Source organism: Oncorhynchus gorbuscha, linkage group LG16, assembly GCF_021184085.1.
Source record: "Oncorhynchus gorbuscha isolate QuinsamMale2020 ecotype Even-year linkage group LG16, OgorEven_v1.0, whole genome shotgun sequence".
Taxonomy (NCBI): domain Eukaryota; kingdom Metazoa; phylum Chordata; class Actinopteri; order Salmoniformes; family Salmonidae; genus Oncorhynchus; species Oncorhynchus gorbuscha.
In genome coordinates, this window is record NC_060188.1 from 8,494,201 (window position 1) to 8,515,648 (window position 21,448).

At 43.9% G+C, this 21,448-nt stretch overlaps 1 protein-coding gene across 1 annotated transcript in view; it reads right to left on the reverse strand.

The window, feature by feature from the left end:
* Positions 1 to 8,331: 8,331 nt before the first annotated feature.
* Positions 8,332 to 21,448, reverse strand: part of LOC123998968 (voltage-dependent T-type calcium channel subunit alpha-1I-like) — a 50,138-nt gene continuing 37,021 nt past the window's right edge. Inside the window, exons 8-11 of the mRNA XM_046304257.1 lie at positions 18,948 to 19,085; positions 16,477 to 16,663; positions 12,242 to 12,510; positions 8,332 to 11,883 (exon numbers count right to left, since the gene is read on the reverse strand). Coding sequence (XP_046160213.1) covers positions 11,188 to 11,883; positions 12,242 to 12,510; positions 16,477 to 16,663; positions 18,948 to 19,085 — 1,290 coding nt within the window. The 3' untranslated portion in view covers positions 8,332 to 11,187. The remainder of the gene's footprint in view (positions 11,884 to 12,241; positions 12,511 to 16,476; positions 16,664 to 18,947; positions 19,086 to 21,448) is intronic.

A 21,448-nucleotide genomic window follows, 5' to 3' on the forward strand; every position in this document is an offset into this window, starting at 1 on the left:
CCTGTATGATTAAAATCTTGAAGACATAGTGCATTTTATAAAACCAATGATAGGCTCCGACAGACCGTTGTAGAAGTGTGTCCAACCTTGCCGTTTCGCAGAGAAAAATCTATCAAACACTTGAGTTTATGGAGATTGAGGTTGTCTGTCTAATGCCCCTGAGCTTTGCAGAGCTCTTAACTGACCTTGGTCTTGTTTTACCTGGGATTAGTCTCTTTCAACAGCCTCTGTGTCTAGGATTCTGGATATGGCATGGAAGGCTACCTTGAGGTCAATGCCCTTGACCTGTGAACTTTGGTCTGGCATTGAGAGTAGCAGAGCAATGAGACAGAACTACAACCAGCCTCAAACTCTCAGTCTCTAGGGGAGATTTAAACAATGGCAACAGGCCATTTGCAGATGGAAAACACACACACACACACACCCTGCTGTGACATTTGAAGAACAGAGGCCTGAGGGAAGGACAGGGAGGTTTGAGGGGCTGGTGGGCTGGTGGGGGATTAACAACACCTCAGAGTTTCATGTGCTCTTGCAACACAAGCTCAGTCAGGCCCTAAGCCCCCCCAAATGGGACAATGTTGCAGTTTTAAAGCACTTTTTTTTGTAAGTCTACACATTTTGGCATGGGATAGAGAGGAAGAACATTTAGCAATTTTATAACATATTTCATGCAATTCTACTCATTTTGCCATGGAGCGTTGAGCCATGGAGAAAGTTGTGCAATTTTAAAGCTAATTTCCTGAAATGCAATCAATTTTGCCATTACTTATTTTGCCATGTTAAAATTATATCTGAGTGAGAGTGGGTAACAAAAGCAATGGTGCCCCCCTGGATGTCAGGGCCCCTGGACAAGTGCCCTTTATGCCCGGTCGGTAATTCGGCCATGATTACCCCTAGCGGCTGTGGGCCCTAAGCGACCGCTTATGGTGCTTATACCTGGAGCCGGCCCTGCAGTCAGGCAATGCTAACTTCCTGTTGTCTTTCACTCTCTATCGCTCATTCTCCCCTTGATCCAAGATGGCGTAGCAGTAGGACGTTTGTTTATACCGTGTCTTATCCCGTGTAAATAGCCAGTATTTTTCGTATATATCCTAATCTCACTTTCTATCTATGAATTAAATATATATTTTCCTGCAACCCGCCTCACCCAATGTGGTACGGATCTGCTATTTTTATTCCTTATAACTGGAATTTCCATCAGGAGCTAGCCAGCTAACTAGCTACTAGTCTTTGTTAGCCATGGCTAGAGGTCTTCACCTTTTTCTCGGTCACCAACGCACGAGCATTCAACGCATTCTCTGTCCCCAACGCACGAGACGACCAGTTCTTATAGCCTTTAGCTGTACCCTTATCCTACTCCTCCTGTTCCTCTGGTGATGTAGAGGTTAACCCAGGCCCTGCAGCCCCCAGTTCCACTCCTATTCCCCAGGCGCTATCATTTGTTGACTTCTGTAACCGTAAAAGTCTTGGTTTCATGCATGTTAACATCAGGAGCCTTCTCCCTACATTTATTTTATTCACTGCTTTAGCGAACTCCGCCAACCCTGATGTCCTAGCGGTGTCTGAATCCTGGTTTAGGAAGGCCACCAAAAATTATGAAATGTCCATCCCAAACGACAACATTTTCCGCCAAGATATAACAGCCAAAGAGGTTGGAGTTGCAATCTACTGCAGAGATAGTCTGCAGAGTTCTGTCATGTTATCCAGGTCTGTGCCCAAACAGTTTGAGCTTCTACTTTTAAAAATCCTTTCCAGAAATAAGTCTCTCACTGTTGCCGCTTGTTATAGACCACCCTCAGCCCCCATCTGTGCCCTGGAAACCATATGTGAATTAATTGCCCCCCATTTATCTTCAGAGTTTTTACTGTTAGGTGACCTAAACTGGGATATGCTTTTAACACCCCAGCCACCCTACAATCTAAGCTAGATGCCCTCAATCTCGCACAAATTATCAAGGAACCTACCAGGTACAACCCTAAATCTGTAAACAAGGGCACTCTCATAGATATCATCCTGACCAACCTGTCCTCTAAATACACCTCTGATGTCTTCAACCAGGATCTCAGCGATCACAGCCTCATTGCCTGTGTCCGTAATAAAACACTTCAGCGAGCAGGCCTTTCTAATCAACCTGGCCCAGGTATCCTGGAAGGATATTGACCTCATTCCGTCAGTAGAGGATACCTGGTTATTCTTTAAAAGTGCTTTCCTCACCATCTTAAATAAGCATGCTCCATTAAAAAAATGTAGAACTAAGAATAGATATAGCCCTTGGTTCACTCCAGACTTGTCTGCCCTTGACCAGCACAAAAACATCCTGTGGCATACTGCATTAGCATCAAATATCCCCCGCGATATGACATTTTTCAGGGAAGTTAGGAACCAAATACACAGGCAGTTAGGAAAGCAAAGGCTAACTTTTTCAAACAGAAATTTGCATCCTGTAGCACAAACTCCAAAAAGTTCTGGGACACTGTAAAGTCCACGGAAAATAAGAGCACCTCCTGCCAGCTACACACTGCACTAAGGCTAGGAAACACTGTCACCACCGATAATCTACGATAATCAAGAATTTCAATAAGCATTTTTCTACGGCTGGCCATGCTTTCCACCTGGCTACCCCTACCCCGGTCAACAGCTCTGTGCCCGCCACAGCAACTTTCCCAAGCCTCGCCCATTTCTCCTTCACCCAAATCCAGATAGTTGATGTTCTGAATTCTCCAATTGTTGCAACCCCTATTACTAGCCTATTCAACCTTTCTTTCGTGTCATCTGAAAACCCTAAAGATTGGAAAGCTGCCGCGGTCATCCTCCTCTTCAAAGGGGGAAACACTCTAGACCCAAACTGTTACAGACATACAGGTATATCTATCCTACCCTGCTTTTCTAAAGTCTTCCAAATCCAAGTAAACAAACAAATCACCGACCATTTCGAATCCCACTGTACCATCTCCGCTATGCGATCTGGTTTACAAGCTGGTTATGGGTGCACCTCAGCCATGCCAGGTCCTAAACGATATCATAACCACCATCAATAAAAGACAATACTGAGCAGCTGTCTTCATCGACCTGGCTAAGGCTTTCGACTCTGTCAATCACAGCATTCTTATCGGCATATTCAACAGCCTTGGTTTCTCAAATGACTGCCTCGCCTGGTTTACCAACTACTTCTCAGATAGAGTTAAGTGTGTCAAATCGAAGGGCCTGTTGTCCGGACCTCTGGCAGTCTCTATGGGGGTGCCACAGGGTTCAATTCTCGGGCCGACTCTTTTCTCTGTATACATCAATGATGTCGCTCTTGCTGCTGGTGATTCTCTGATCCACCTCTACGCAGACGACACCATTCTGTATACTTCTGGCCCTTCTTTGGACACTGTGTTAACTAACCTCCAGATGAGCTTCAATGCCATACAACACTCCTTCCATGGCCTCCAACTGCTCTTAAATGCAAGTAAAACTAAATGCATGCACTTCAACCAATCGCTGCCCACACCTGCCCGTCTAGCATTACTATACTTAGAATATGTGGACAACTACAAATACCTAGGTGTCTGGTTAAACTGTAAACTCTCCTTCCAGACTCACATTAAACATCTCCAATCCAAAATTAAATCTAGAATTGGCTTCCTATTTCGCAACAAAGCATCCTTCATTCATGTTGCCAAACATACCCTTGTAAAACTGACTATCCTACCGATCCTCGACTTCAGTGATGTCATTTACAAAAATAGCCTCCAACACTCTACTCAGCTAATTGGATGTAGTTTTTTTGTCACCAGATTCCATATACTACCCACCACTGCGACCTGTATGCTCTCGTTGGCTGGCCCTCACTTCATATTCATCGCCAAACCCACTGGCTCCAGGTCATCTATAAGTCTTTGCTATGTAAAGCCCCACCTTATCTCAGATCACTGGTCACCATAGCAGCACCGACCTGTAGCACGCGCTCCAGCAGGTATATTTCACTGGTCAGCCCCAAAGCCAACTCCTCATTTGGCCGCCTTTCCTTCCAGTTCTCTGCTCAGGGTTGGACTGTAAACCCACAGGACAGTAGATCTCCAGGAAGAGGGTTGGACTGTAAACCCACAGGACGGTAGATCTCCAGGAAGAGGGTTGGACTGTAAACCCACAGGACGGTAGATCTCCAGGAATAGTGTTGGACTGTAAACCCACAGGACGGTAGATCTCTAGGAAGAGGGTTGGACTGTAAACACACAGGATGGTAGATCTCCAGGAAGAGGGTTGGACTGTAAACCCACAGGACGGTAGATCTCTAGGAAGAGGGTTGGGCAGCCCTGCTCTACACCTGGTCAGATATGGTGTGTATGTATTCTACTTCCCCTGAATCAAAGCAGTCACAAAGTGAGGTCACAATCTCAGACTAATATATTATAGCGACTGTACTAGCTAATACTTTTCTGCTGTTGTGTGCAGAACTGGAACACGTCAGATTAAAACAGCAAGTCTGTTTTTGATAAGGATATTTGTATAAGTGGTTACAATGTTTATCGCACTGATCGGGATGAGAAAGGTGGGGGTGTGGCTATATATGTCAAATCTAAATTCCATGTAAGTGTGGCAAAGTCTGAAACTATCTGTAAACAGTTGGAATTTCTTGCTTTGAATATTGAGGTTTCAAAGGGCCTCTCTATAACTGTGATTGGCTGTTATAGACCCTCCTCTGCTCTCGGTGATGCATTTTCTTCTTTGACCCACCTTATGTCTAAACTTCTTTACAGTGAAATGATCTTGATTGGTGATCTCAACTGGTGTTGGTTAAAGCCGGTGTCTGATGATTTAAAAATGTTTTGTAATTCTATGAATCCTACCCAGTTGATTAACTCACCCATGTGGAAACTGCCTGGAAATTCTTTCATGATGGTTTTTCCCAAATAGTAAACAAACATGCCCCATTTTGCAGGTTCAGGGTTAAAGGGCGGGATAATCCATGGTTTTCTTCTCAGCTGTCTTGTATTATTCACGACCGTAATCTAGCCTGGGCTAAAGCAAGGAAATCATGTTCTGCTGCTGATTGGCTTATTTTTAGGCAGTTACGAAACAAGTGTTCTTTTCTTCTTAGGAAGGCCAAGTCTGAATATTTTATGTCTGTTACCACTGATAACCTGAATGACCCTAGAACGTTTTGGAAGGCTATTAAGTCGATGTCTGGTAACAGTAATGTTAATGTGTCATGTGTTTTGAAGGATTCTGTTGCTGTATATGACAAAACTGAAATGCTGAATTTTTTCAATGAGCACTCTGTATCATCTGGTAGGCTGTTTGATTCAGTGTCCTCTGTCTCTGTACAACCCTGTGTGGATGAACCAATGAAAGCTGGTCAAACTTTTAGCTTTTTGCCATTCTCAGTACAGGTGGTACACAAAGCCCTGAAATCCTTAGATCAGAGAAAGCCTGCCGGTCCTGATCATTTGGATCCCTGCTTTTTAAATCTGGCAGCTGATTTCATAGCTGAACCACTTACATATCTGTTCAATCTAACCCTGGAATGTAATGAAATTCCAAAGATCTGCAAATCAGCATTTGTCCTACCACTTTTAAAAGGGGGACATCCAACTCTTTTAAATAATTATAGGCCAATCTCAAAGCTGTCACCCCTGGTGAAAATACTTGAAACCCTTGTAAGTGAACAGCTAAAATAGTTTTTATTTACTAACTCTATTTTATCAATGTACCAATCGGGCTTCAGGAAGAAGCATAGCACAATTACAGCAGCCATGAAGGTTTTAAATGATATCACTGAAGCCCTTGACCAAAAACAGCACTGTGTCTCACTTTTTATTGATCTCTCTGGCTTTTGATACAGTAGATCATGCTATACTAAGGCAGAGATTGTCGAGTGTCGAGCATGCAGTTGCATGGTTTGCTAACCATCTGTTTGATAGAACTCCGTGCACTCAATTTGACGGGCTTATGTCTGTTAAATTGTCTGTCTTGAATGGTGTGCCCCAAGGCTCTGTACTTGCTCCTCTCTTATTCACTATTTATATAAATGATTTAGACAAAAATGTCCAAAATGCACAACTTCATTTTAATGCTGATGATACTGTTATTTACTGTTTTGGCTCGTCTCTTACAAAAGCTTTCCAGAACATGCAAACTGCTTTTTATACTGTTCAACATACCTTGTGTCAATTGAAGCTTATCCTCAATACTGACAAAACTAAACTAATGGTGTTTTCTAATGCAAGAAATAGACCTCTGAACCTTTCACCTATTACTACCTGTCAGGGCAAGGAGATTGAGGTTGTAACCTCATAGAAATATCTTGGAATTTTAATTGATGACAGCCTCTCTTTTAAATTGCATATTCAACAACTTACAAAACAATTGAAGCTGAAATTGAGATTTTATTTTAGGAATAAGGCCTGTTTTTCTTTTGAAGCCAGAAGGAGGCTAGTGTCAGCTACATTTATGCCTTTACTAGACTATGGGGATATTTTATATATGAATGCTTCCGCTCAGTGTTTGAGATCAATTGACATCCTTTACCATGGCACTTTGAGATTTATTTTAAACTGCAAAACCTTTACGCACCACTGCACTTTGTATACTGTTCCAGGGTTGGCTGGCCTTTCTAGTCAAGGCTCAGTCACAAACTTTTATTTACAAAGCCTTTTCACCACTGCACTTTGTATACCAGGGTTGGCTGGCCTTCTCTAGTCACTCGTAAGGCTCAGTCACTGGAAATAGACTTTTGAACCTTTACAAAGCCTTTACACACTTTGTACCAGGGTTGGCTGGCCTTCTAAGTCACTCGTAGAAATCATCACTGGAATTTTAATTGATGACAGCCTCTCTTTTAAATTGCATATTCACAACTTAGGCAAAACAAGTCACTGAAATTGAGATTTTATTTTACAAAGCCTTTACACACCACTACATTTATGCCTTTACTAGACTATGGGGATATTTTATATATGAATGCTTCCTAGTCAGTGTTTGAGATCAATTGACATCCTTTACCATGGCACTTTGAGATTTATTTTAAACTGCAAAACCTTTACGCACCACTTTGTATACCAGGGTTGGCTGGCCTTCTCTAGTCACTTGTAGGCTCAGTCACTGGTCGACTTTTATTTACAAAGCCTTTACACACCACTGCACTTTGTATACCAGGGTTGGCTGGCCTTCTCTAGTCACTCGTAGGCTCAGTCACTGGTCGACTTTTATTTACAAAGCCTTTACACACCACTGCACTTTGTATACCAGGGTTGGCTGGCCTTCTCTAGTCACTCGTAGGCTCAGTTTATTTACAAAGCCATTTTGGGTTTACTACCTTTTTATTTGTGCATTTTTATTGTTCATAAATGTGGTGGGTACTCTCTTCGTTCGCTGGACTTTATCCTGTAACTGTTCCAAATGTCCAAACTGAATTTGGTAAAAGGGCTTTTATGTACTCTGCGCAATCGTCTTGGAACACCTTACAAAATATTTTTAAACTGGAAGAACTTGTCCCGATTGGTGTTTTTAAATCACTGATGAAGGATTTTGAGGCTGATTCCCTAACCTGTCAATGTTTTTAATTTGCTGTTTTATACTCTTGTGAATTCAATGGTTTTTACTAGATTACTTGTAGATTTTCATGTTGTCTGTCTGTATTTTTTTTGTAATGACTTGGTGCTGCCTATCTTGGCCAGGGCGCTCTTGAAAAAGAGATTTTAATCTCAATGAGCCCTTCCTGGTTAAATAAAGGTTTAAAAAAATTCAGGGAAATGCTTCCTGTCAATACTAGTTTCTCTCTGAACCCTGCACATGTGGAAAAGTTCATGGCCCACTGTGTGATATTTTGTGGATTTTCATTGGCTTGTTCATTCACTTCACATTCCATGATACAATATCAATTGTATCTGTGGATCTATCATGTAAAATTTAAGTTTTGATTGGTTGTATGCTTTTAGTCTCAACAAACTGCATGTTTTTTAGGTGTTGTCATTATTGTTGATAACATAGCATACATTCAAAATTATGTACAGATTTATATTGTAGTGTGCATTGCAGCATGTTGTGTGTTAAAGTACTGTACCATATCACTGGTTATTCCTCTGTTGACATATGTACACTTTATCCTCTAGTGGTTTGATCTCTCGACCCAGAGTTCTAAATTACCTCGTGTTCATCTGATCCAATGGCAGCCTAGCTCTCTCCTGATTGGTCTCCGGAAAGTCAGAAATGTATTCTGTTAGTGGCTGTTAGTTCAGAAGGCAGAAAAACTCCACAATGACATGATTGTTTTCTCAGAAAAAGGACATGATACAACAGGCTACAATTATACTGTGGTGAGATAAGAACTACTATGACATCATGTACTCAGGGCAAACACATAAGAACATTTATTGCTGTGCCGTTGGGCTTACCTTTGATGCCATATTCATTGACTTAGAGATTTATCTGGTCATTTATGAGAACATCTTTGAAGCTAAAACAGCCCTTCAAGGTCACGTTATGGTTCCTGTCAACCCACACGCTCATGTTTTACACCTGGAGGTTGAGGTCGCCCCTAACCACAGATCTAGAATCAGATTACCCAACCCTTTATTCTAACCTTAAAGATTAAGGGGATGAACTAATATCTGACCTTGTATCAGTGGTTAGGGGCAACTTCTACCTATTCCCACCACCATTAACCAAGACGGTCCAGGTGTGGACTATAATAATAAAGTGGCATCTCCTGAAGTTATAGTAACAGACAACCCATAGCAATAATCACTTACTGATATCCCACATGTTACAAACATGTTAAAGACAATCACCAGTGATTCAATTAAATGTCAATGAAGTTCATTAAACAGATCAAACCGAACTTTGCTCATCACCTCAATGAGAACCCCCCCCCAAAAAAAACCCACCAGGGATACAAAAGTGTATTCTAGGTCAGGCTAAGATTGCCACTTCATCTCAGATGTACTGAGTGGCATACCAAAAGGTTGGGAAAAGATGCAATGTTTATTCATCGTTACAGTGACAGCTTGATATCAAAACTAGGGTTTGCTACTACAGATGTGTGTTAGAGAGAGAGATAGACTGGGTGAGTGAATTGCGTATCTTTTAAACAAGGAGAAGCATCCTATTGCAATCCCATAACCATGCTAACGAACATTGATGTGTCAATAATTAGATGTGTCATCATGTATTGGTATGACACTCAAATTAAAGCTTTCAAAAAGATCAGCAATGTTTTTTCATCTTGGTGTTAGCATAGGAGGCTAAGCTAAGCGACAACACTCCCTGTTCGTCCCGGGAATGTCTGTGATTAGGAAATGTTCTCCTGTGCTGCGAAATTATGGCCCTTCCCTCCTTTGGTCTTCATTTGGGATTCCAAAATCCAAAATTCCAGGAGGAACCGAAATTCCCAAAGTTACGTGTCCCCAAGGGAACTTTTTCTTCAGCACACAGAGCTTATTTACATTTTTTTGCTTGGTTGTTCTCTCCACACACTTTTAATAATAAAAAGTATATATTTTTAACCCCACATTATAAAAGTGAAAGCCACCTGCAGACAAATGGTTTTCGACAATAAGTTATATGAGAAATCGTACGGGTAAGGTATAGGTTAAGGACAAAGTCATGACAACACTGTCACGCTCCTATTCTGGATTCTAAAAAAATATTGGAATAGAAACCACTTTATAATTATCATCCCAACATTGACATCTTGATACACTTCGGTATATATATTAAAACTCTTGGGTAAAATGCAATAATTCCATCATGCAGGCAAACTGCCTCCATCTTCTAGGAGGTTCTATTGGTCTGGAATTCATATCTCTGATATATTCTTCCTTTCTTACTTTGGCAAAGTGACAAAGAGAAAGAAGTGACAGGTTTGAATTTCACACACCTTCCATTGTGAAGGAACTGTATGCAGGTGTGAGTTTATCATCTCCCAGAGTGAATGGTGCTTGTCTCGTCTCCTCAGGTTGTTTGTCTCAGGAGGGTCAGTGTCTTTGACAGAGAGAATTTGCTACTGTGAGTGAATATAGCAGGCTGTCCTGTCTCTCTCATTCACTCCCTGTCCTTCTCTCTGAGTGAGTGACGTTGGGATAAAAGAGCCTATTTCACAAACTGTTGCATGCATGAGTGGGATCTGAGTATGGTCTCTATCTCTCTGTCTCTCTTTTTCCTGTTGTACTATCACACACACACACACACACACACACACACACACACACACACACACACACACACACACACACACACACACACACACACACACACACACACACACACACACACACACACACACACACACACACACACACACACACACACACACACACACACACACACACTCCTTCCTGAAAAGTACCGATGGAGGGAATGATGATGATGATGGTGATGGTGATGATAAGTTAACGCATGCTTTTGCTACCTAAGTCTCAGCTCTTCCACTATAACAACTCCTTCTCAGGTGACCTCTACACTACCTCTGTTCAGCCTAGATCTCCTCACCCCTCTTTCACTCCACACACAAGGACCTGTAGCCTCCGTCTACCACAACAGATCTGGCTTCAGCCCTCCTACACCGTCACGTACATTCAGGCTTATCCTACACTGCAACGTACATACAGCCTCCTCCTACACTGTGATTTACAGCCACACTGAAAAATAAATCAAATCTGTTGGCTTGATCAGCTCAGTTTTGTTAGATATTCTATTTTTGCATTTTAAACTTCTGTGAAGCCGAACAAAAAATGAAAACAAACAGGACGTTCAGACAAAATGTTCTCGTTAGATCTCTGTCTCAGCTTGTCTCTGGCTACGTCTTCTATGTATATCTCCCTGATATGATGATGCAGCCCTCCTGGTCTGTCTCCTCCTCTGGGGGTCCTTCTCCTCCACAGGGGTATGATGGGGGGTCCATCCCAGCCCCCCACACCCCCACCACAGGGGTCACACCTGTAATCCCCTTTATCCTTCCACCGTTTGACCTCTGACCCTCCACACCTGAACCACTGCCACAGGGTAGCACAAAATGGGACAGGGGGGGTCATAAACAAATATTTATAGAGCTCGAGGGAGGGGTTTGGTTATAGGAATTCACGGGATTACATCACACGTTGTCAAAAACGTCAAACTTCTCTCTGCCTGAGGGGGACGGAGAGGAACAGTAAGGGGTTGATGAATCCTAATAGGAGCGGTAGTAGACAACAAGGGATTCAGGCTTCATCTGTTTTTACTACAGGACCCTACTGTTGTTTGGCTTGAGCTTTTCCCCTTGAGGTCCGGCGCCTCTCCCAACTGTCCCTCCTCTCCTTTGCTTCCCCCACTCTCTCCCCAAGGGTTGGCCAGGAAGCCCTGGTGGTCCAACTCCAACCCTAGGATCTGTCTCCCCTCCCCCCTCCTCGCCCCCTGATTCAAGCTCCCAGTGCTGTTGCATTTCTTCACCCCCGACGGTGCCAGGGAGGCGGGCGAGAGCAACGATGTGAGCGACAGACTGCTTAGCGTCTCCGACAAGTGTTCGCTGTTACCCGCCTGGCTGGAGCCACACCCCCCGATAGACAAACTGATGCCGATGCCCAGGTCCTCCAGGTCACATGGAACGGGGTCCATGGAGTCTTCCCGGGTGTAGCCGGGGCTGATGCTACCCCTGCCGCTGCTCTGGCTCCGCTGGTGGCCCCGAGTGGCCTGGAGGGTGAGGGCAGGGCCTGACGAGGGGCTGGGCCGCGGTCTCAGAGTCTGGCCTGGGGGGCAGCTGGTGGGGTCCTCAGGGAGCGGGGGGCAGAGCAGGGGAAGAGGAGCGAGGGGGGACACCAGGTCTTGAGGGGGCGAAACACTGAAGCTGAGTCCTTCCTCTAGGGTGGTCTGGAGGCTGCCATCGGAGCTCCCCTTGGCCAGAGACGAGTCACTATGGGACGGGTACTGAGGGCAGAGGGAGAGGGGCAGGGTGGAGATGTGGAGTGAGATATTGTAATAACTAACAACATTAGAGTCAATGTTTGACTGACTACACTGTAGGCTGTGCAATGTGTACTGTACAGTCTGTTGGTTGCTCTGGTGGCAGTGTATGGGGTACAACACAAAAGGGTCATAACAGCACCAAACAGTGTGGCGGACACTCATTAAAGATAACAAGGGGGTGGACACATACATTTGCCAATCAGAGGGAAGCCTGAGGTTTGTGTACATTTCTCGATCTAACATTAGACCCTACAGGAATTACATTATGCAGTGTGTTGGTATCTGTTACATACAGTACATACAGTAGGCCAGGTCTTACCTGCGTGCAGAGCACCCGGCTGTTGGCTCCTTGGGTGAGCAGGGAGGACCAGGAGGCCGGGGAGGTGAGTCTGAGGCCCCGTGAGGGGCGCCCTTCTCTGGCCCTGGGGGGCGCCGGCAGGGCCGCTGCTGCCACGGGGTGGAAGAACTCCGCTGGCAGACGGATAAGAGCAGGAGAACCAGAGGCACTGGCCGCTCCTACTCTTCCTCCTCCTCTTCCTCCCTCATCTGATCCTTCTCCTGCCTTAGTGCTACTACAGGAGGTGCCACCTGGAGACAGAGATAAAGGCTGTAAGGCAAATATACTATTCCATCTAGATCCCGAGTGAAACAACACATAAATACAATCCATTTAGCCTGTAGGGATAAACAGTCATTACTGATATTGATGATTAGACTAACAAAGACCATGCAAATAATGCACATCATTCCAGGGAGAGCAACAACTGTACTGTACTGTGATGTCTGATTCACTCTATTCATGGATTGCACATTGTGTTACAATACTGTTCTGAAGATTCTATTTAGGCCCTGGTTCCGACTGAATGTTTTACTTAATGCATTGTCAATTGCAGCTAATGAAGATGAATGAAGATTTAGTCTAAAGTGCATTATAGTGGTTTGGAAACAAGATGGCATTTCAAAAGGAAGCAACTAATTAGTAGGAAAACCTGTTGTCATCATTATGATGTTGCTAGATTGACTTAAGATGCAGTATAACTTTAGATAACTAGCTAAAATTGCAGGGCCAGGACCGGATTTTAGCTAGCTAACGTCGCTAGCTAATGGCAACATTGCCATCTCTCTAAAGTACACTTTACGACATGATAATGATGGCAAAGATGTTTCCTACGAATTATTTGCCTTCTGTAGCAACGTCATAGTATTTCCAGGCCACTATAGTGTAATTTAGATTAAACAGTCATTTGGCCCCTTTCAGAATGACTGGGCATCATTCGACTTTCAGGCACCACTATGGCGGAGAACGGCTTGAGAACGTTCATAACAATGTCATGATGCAACCGAGCGACGGAGGTGCAACCCATGAATACACTCTTCAAAAAAAATAAACTGCTATCTAGAACCAAAAGGGTTTTTTCAGCTGTCCCCAAAGGAGAACCGTTTGAAGAACCCTTTTTGTTTCCAGGTAGTACATATTTGGTTCCAGGTAGAACCCTATTGGATTCAATGTAGAACACTTTCCCCACAGGGTTCTACATGGAACCCATATGAGTTCTACCTGGAACCAAAAACGGTTCTACCTGGAACCAAAGAGGGTTATCCTATTGGGACTAGAGGTCGACCGATTATGATTTTTCAACGCCGATACCGATTATTGGAGGCCCAAAAAACCAGATGCCGATTAATCGGCCAATTTTTAGAAATGTATTTGTAATAAGGACAATTACAACAATTCTGAATGAACACTTATTTTAACTTAATATAATACATCAATAAAATCAATTTAGCCTCAAGTAAATAATGAAACATGTTCAATTTGGTTTAAATCATGCAAAAACAAAGTATTGGAAAAGAAAGTAAAAGTGCAATATGTGCTATGTAAGAAAGCTAACGTTTCAGTTCCTTGCTCAGAACATGAGACCATATGAAAGCTGGTGGTTCCTTTTAACATGAGTCTTCAATATTCCCAGGTAAGAAGTTTTAGGTTGTAGTTATTATAGGAATTATAGGACTATTTCCCTCTATACCATTTGTATTTCATTAACCTTTGACTATTGGATGTTCTTATAGGCACTTTAGTATTGCCAGTGTAACAGTATAGCTTCCGTCCCTCTCCTCACTCCTCCCTGGGCTCGAACCAGCAACAAAACGACAATTAGCACGCGCTAACCAGCTAGCCATTTCACTTCGGTTACATGAGCCTCATCTCAGGAGTTGATAAGCTTGAAGTCATAAACAGCGCGATGCTTGACGCACAACGAAGAGCTGCTGTCAAAACGCTTTAACGCACAACGAAGAGCTGCTGTCAAAACGCACAAAAGTGCTGTTTTAATGAATGTTTACGGGCCTGCTTCTGCCTACCACCACTCAGTCAGATACTTGGATACTTATATGCTCAGTCAGATTATATGCAGCGCAGGACACGCTAGATAATATCTAGTAATATCATCAACCATGTGTAGTTAACTAGTGATTATGATTGATTGTTTTTTATAAGATAAGTTTAATGCTCGCTAGCAACTTACCTTGGCTTATTGTTGTGAAAACTTGAAATCGACCCTAATTAATCAGCCATTACGATTCATCGGTCGACCTCTAATTGGGACAGCTGAAGACCCGTTTTGGAACCCTTTTTTTCTAAGAGTGTAGGACCAACCTGCACTGTGATGGGCTGGCTATGTACAGCTCAGCTTAGCTCAGCTCAGTTCAAATCAAATAAACGTTTATTGGTTGCGTACACCGATTTAAAGATTTTATTGCAGGTTTGGCTGAATAATGTGAAAACATAAGATATACTTTACAGTGCCTTGCAAAAGTATTCACCGCCCTTGGCATTTTTCCTATTTTGTTGCATTACAACCTGTAATTTAAATTGATTTGATTTGGATTTACACAAAATAGTCAAAAGTGGTGAAAAAAAGGTTGTTTCATTCTTTTTTAAACATTTTAAACGTGGCGCGTGCATATGTCTTCCCCCCCTTTGCTATGAAGCCCCTAAATAAGATCTGGTGCAACCAATTACCTTCAGAAGTCATATAATTAGTTAAATAAAGTCCACCTGTGTGCAATCTAAGTGTCACATGATCTGTCACATGATCTCAGTATATATACACCTGTTCTGAAAGGCCTAGAGTCTGCAACAGCACTAAGCAAGGGGCACCACGAAGAAAGGGGCACCACCAAGCAAGCAGCACCATGAAGACCAAGGAGCTTTCCAAACAGATCAAGGACAAAGATGCAGAAGCACAGATCAGGGTTGGGTATAAAAAAATATCAGAAACTTTAAACATTCCACGGAGCACCATTAAACCCATTATAAAAAAATGGAAAGAATATGGCACCACAATAAACCTGCCAAGAGAGGGCCGCTCACAAACACTCACGGACCAGGCAAAGAGCGCATTAATCAGAGAGGCAACAAAGAGACCAAAGATAACCCTGAAGGATTTGCAAACTCCACAGTGGAGATTGGAGTACCTGTCCATAGGACCACTTTAAGCCATAAACTCCACAGAGCTGGGCTTTATGGAAGAGTGGCCAAAACAAAGCCATTGCTTAATTAAAGAAGAAATAAGCAAACATGTTTGGTGTTCACCAAAAGGCACGTGGGAGGCTTCCCAAACATATGTAAGAAGGTACTCTGGTCAGATGAGACCAAAATTGAGCTTTTTGGCCATCAAGAAAAATGCTATGTCTGGCTCAAACCCAACACCTCATCACCCCGAGAACACCATCCCCAAAGTGAAGCATGGAGGTGGCAGTATCATGCTGTGGGGATGTTTTTCATCGACAGGGACTGGGAAACTTGTCAGAATTGAGGGAATGATGGATGGCGCTAAATACAGGGAAATTCTTGAGGGAAACCTGTTTCAGTCTTCCAGAGATTTCAGACTGGGACAGAGGTTCACCTTCCAGCAGGACAATGACCCTAAACATACTGATAAAGCAACACTTGAGTGGTTTAAGGGGAAACATTTAAATGGCCCTGTCAAAGCCCAGACCTCAATCCAATTGAGAATCTGTGGTATGACTTAAAGATTGCTGTACAGTAGAACCGATACAACTTGAAGGAGCTGGAGCAGTTTTTCCTTGAAGAATGGGCAAAAATCCCAGTGGCTAGATGTATCAAGCTTATAGAGACATACCCTAAGAGACTTGCAGCTGTAATTGCTGCAAAAGGTGACTCTGCAATGTATTGACTTTGGGTGGGGTGAATAGTTAAGCACGCTCAAGTTTTCATTTTTTTTGTCTTATTTCTTATATGTTTCACAATAAAACATATTTTGAATCTTCAAAGTGGTAGGCATGTTGTGTAAATCAAAAGATACAAACCCCCCAAAAATCTATTTTAATTCCAGGTTGTAAGGAAACAAAATAGGAATAATTCCAAGGGGGGGGTGAATACTTTTGCAAGTCATTGAATTAGTCCATATATATATATATAATATATATAGAAATGTTGCTTTGTTTCCCAACCCCTCCGATATACACACACATATGCAGCAATACACATTAGGCTGGAAAGGCTGGAGCAGAGGGTATGACTGGACTCACCAGGGCTGTGGTGGGATGGGGTCTTGTGTCTCTGATGGACCCCCACCTCCACTAGGAGTGGAGCCCCCTCCTCGGCTACTGAACTGTGGGCCCCGCAGTGCCTCGACCCCCCTGTCTGGGCCTGGGTGAAGGAGTCCTCTCCTCCGCCAGCCTCCTCTGAGCCCTGGGAGTCACTGCCCCTCTCCTCCTGGGGGGAAAAAACACACATGTTGACACACACTGTACCTGTTTCTGTTGTCTGTTATTATAATGAAATGTGGAGTGGGGCATAATAGGGTGCAGTACTGCACTTCATTATTAGTGAAGGGAGTGTCCAAGCTCCTAGCCTGCTAGCATACACACTTAGTCTCTGAGGAAAAGAAGGAATCTCTTTTATCTCGAGAGATTCTTTATCTGCAATGGACTTCCTGGTTCAGATAAAAGTCTAATAAAATAAACGCTAAAAGTGATTCCCTAGGACCTTCATCTGGATATTACTATCAGCTATGAGCACTTCTGATTCAAATCCCTTCTAAATGACTGATTATGGCCCACATCAACCCTGGTAGCCAAGTGTGCTATCTGGACACAGCCGGAAGGTCTCGGTCTCTCAATTCAATTCAATTTAAGGGCTTTATTGGCATGAGAAACACATGTTAACATTGCCAAAGCAAGTGAACTAGATAATAAACAAAAGTGAAATAAACAAGAAAAATTAACAGTACACATTACACTCACAAAAGTTCCAAAAGCATAAAGACATTACAAATGTCACATTATGTGCAAATAGTTAAAGTAGAAAAGGAAAAATAAATAAACATAAATATGGGTTGTATTTACAATGGTCTTTGTTCTGCACTGGTTGCCTTTTTCTTGTGGCAACAGGTCACATATCTTGCTGCTGTGATGGCACACTGTGGTATTTCACCCAGTAGATATAGGAGTTTATCTAAATTAGGTTTGTTTTTTAAATTCTTTGTGGATCTGTGTAATCGGAGGGAAATATGTGTCTCTAATATGGTCATACATTTGGCGTGAGGTTAGGAAGTACAGCTCAGTTTCCACCTCATTTTGTGGGCATTGTGCAACATAGCCTGTCTTATCTTGAGAGGCAGGTCTGCCTTTCACAGCCTTTCTCAATAGCAAGGCTACGCTCACTGAGTCTGTACATTGTTAAAACTTTCCTTAAGTGTGGGTCAGTCACAGTGGTCAGGTATTCTGCCACTGTGTATTCTCTGTTTAGGGCCAAATAGCATTCTAGTTTGCTCTGCTTTTTTGTTGTTAGTTCTTTCCAATGTGTCAAGTAATTATCTTTTGTTTTCTGATTTGGTTGGGTCTAGTTATGTTGCTGTCCTGGGGCTCTGTTTGTGAACAGAGCCCCAGGACCAGTTTACTAAGGGGACTCTTCTCCGGGTTCATTTCTCTGTCGGTGATGCCTTTGTTATGGAAGGTTGGGAATCGCTTCCTTTATGTTGGTTGTAGAATTGAACAGCTCTTTTCTGATTTGGATCATTAGTGGGTTAAGGCCTACTTCTATCTATCGTGCTTGCTTGCTCACGCACACAAACAGCTAAGTATTACTATTCTTGTGAGGTAAATTGAACCAATGAGCAGAGAATGAACCAGACCAGGAATCAGCGTCTTGGGAAAAACTTAAATACTTAACTTGAATAATGGAGAATGTAACAATACAGATTTTTTTAAACCAAAAACAACAAACACCAGCACTCAAAACTCACACAGGGGAAACATACAGGAAACTGAATTCAATAACTAACAAAGGGAAACAGAAAACACACCTCTCTTACAGGGAAATAATAAGACACAGTCCAATAAAAGTCTCTAGACCGCCCTCTGGTGCCAGGAGGAACCATGACACATAAGTATAGTAAAATGTGTATAAACACACAATCCCCCACCCCCACACACTCCTACTAGCATCAAACAACTAGAGGGAAGGATAACGCACAGGGAGGGATGATAGGAAGATAGCGAGGGATGGGGCAGACAGAGGTGTAATTGCCGGAGGGGGCTAAAGGAAAGGGAGGAACGATGTAGTAGAGGAGAAAGAGGAAGATAGCCCTCAGTCCAGAGGGGAGGCAGTGGACTGAATGGATTTCAATCCATGAAGGTCTCTGTACAGGAGATTAGAGCTTCAGCAGGATTCAGGATGTATTCTTATGCCCCTGGAACTTTGTGCCATGCTTCCTTTATTGGAATGCAAGTATTCTTTCTGTACTGGAGACCAAGGGAACCCACTGTCCACCCCCTCTATCACCCCATCCTCAGACCTGAGCAGACCTGGGTTCAACTAGTATTCAACAACGTAGCCTCTAAAGTGCAGACCTTGCCTTATTGGTACTGCAGGATGGCTAAAGCATGCTCAAAACTATTTGAACCCAGGTCTGCTACCCAGTCCCACGTTTCAACCTCCTCCATTGTCCTCCAAAACACCCTTCCCATTTATGACCCCTCCATCTCTCCATCTCTACCTTTCCCTCCCGCACCAGCAGCTGGTGGACACTCTGGTCGTCCAGGCTGAGGTCATCAGGTAGGGCCGGAGACGACGACTTGTCTGACATTTGGTCTGACCTCAGAGATGCCTGCTCTATCTCTGCCAGCCGGATCTGCTGTAGAGGGGGAGGGAGAGAGAGGAGGAGAGAAGGAGAGAGGGGGGAGAAGAAGCGAGAGAGAGAGAGAGAGAGAGAGAGAGAGAGAAGGGGGGAAAGAGAGAGTGAGAGAGAAGGGGAGAGAGAGATTGAGAGAGGGAGAGAGAGGGGAAGAGAGACAGAGGTGGAAGGAGTGATGGAGAAAAAAAGGGGGAAAGGGAAAGTGAAGGAGAGAGAGAAAGTTATTTAAAACTGAGAGAGAGAATGGACACATAAACCAGAGACAATTGAAATCCAATGGGGTGAGGGAGGGGGCTGTTATATGAACATGTGCCTGTGGGTGAGTGAGACAAAGAGATTCATAAAGAGAGATTCACGGCTCATATATAGCAGTAAATTACCACTGCAGTATGCCGGAGGCAAGAGGAGAGCGGGAGGGAGGAGGGGAGAAGGAGGGAGGAGGGGAGAGAGAGGTAGGGAAGGGGGGGGGGGGTAATTAGAAAAAGGGAGCAAGACAGAGAGAGATAGAAGGTGGTGAAAATAGACTGGGAGAATGGAATGTGTTCAGAGAAACAGAGATAAAGGCCCCTGATGTTGTCAGGAGAAGCTTAGGGCCCTAACTATCACAAGTCCCTTGTTAGGTTGTTTCCAGACAGACCTTGTAAACACTACATGACCAAAAGAATATGAAAACGTGCTCGTCGAACATTCCAAAATCATGGGCATTAATATGGTTGGTCCAGCGCCAGCTGTGCCATCAGAGTCCATGGGTTCGCGCCCAGGCTCTGTCGTAACCGGCCGCGACCGGGAGGTCCGTGGGGCGACGCACAATTGGCCTAGCGTCGTCCGGGTTAGGGAGGGCTTGGTCGGTAGGGATGTCCTTGTCTCATCGCGTACCAGCGACTCCTGTGGCGGGCCGGGCGCAGTGAGCGCTAACCAAGGTTGCCAGGTACACAGTGTTTCCTCCGGCACATTGGTGCGGCTGGCTTCCGGGTTGGATGTGCGCTGTGTTAAGAAGCAGTACGGCTGGTTGTGTATCGGAGGACGCATGACTTTCAACCTTCGTCTCTCCCGAGCCGTACGGGAGTTGTAGCGATGAGACAAGATAGTAGCTACTAAACAATTGGATACCACGAAATTAGGGAGAAAAAGGGGTAAAAATTCAACAACAAAAAAACAAAAAAATATATATGGTTGGTCCACCCTTTGCTGCTATAACGGCCTCCACTCTTCTAGAAGGCTTTGCTGCAGTGACTTGTTTCAGCCACAAAAACATTAGTGAGGTCGGGTAATGATGCTGGACGATTAGGCCTGACTTGCAGTCGGCGTTCCTATTCATCCCAAAGGTGTTCGATGGGTTGAGGTCAGGGCTCTGTGCAGGCCAGTCAAGTTCTTCCACACCAACCTCTGCAAACAATTTCTGTATGGACTTCGCTTTGTGCACGGCGGCATTGTCATGCTGAAACAGGAAAGGGCCTTCACAGAATTGTCTAGAATGTCATTGTATGCCGTAGTGTTAAGATTTCCCTTCATTGGAACTAAGGGGCCTAGCCCGAACCATGAAAAACAGCCCCAGACCCTAATTCCTCCTCCACCAAACTTTACAGTTGGCACTATGCATTGGGGCAGATAGTGTTCTCCTGGCATCCGCCAAACCCAGATTCGTCCATCGGACTGCTAAATGGTGAAGCGTGACTCATCACTCCAAAGAACGTGTTTCCACTGCACCAGTGTCGGCGAGCTTTACACCACTCCAGCCAACACTTGACATTGTGCATGGTAATCTAGGCTTGTGTGCAGTTACTCGGCCATGGAAACCCATTTCAAGTTTCTGACTAACAGTTCTTGTACTGACGTTGCTTCCAGAGGCAGTTTGGAACTCGGTAGTGAGTGTTGCAACCAAGGACAGATGATTTTTACGTGTTACACACTTCGGCACTCGGTGGTCCCGTTCTGTGAGCTTGTGTAGCCTACCACTTCGCGGCTGAGCTGTTGCTCCAAAACGTTTCCACATCACAATAACAGCACTTACAGTTTACTGGGGTAGCTCTATCAGGGCTCTATCAGGGCAGACATTTTACAAACTGACTTGTTAGAAAGGTGGCATCCTATGACGGTTCCACGTTGAAAGTCACTGAGCTATTCAGTGAGGCAATTCTACTGCCAATGATTGTCTATGGAGATTACATGGCTGTGTGCCCAATTTTATACACCTGTCAGCAACAGGTGTGGCTGAAATAACCCGAATCCACAAATTTAAGGGGTGTCCACATACTTTTGTATATATGGTGCATGTCTTAATGCACCAATGCATGCCCACTGTCCCCTTAAAATAGGTTTAAATAAGAATCAGTGTTGCTGTTGTCTCTTCATGCCATGGGGCA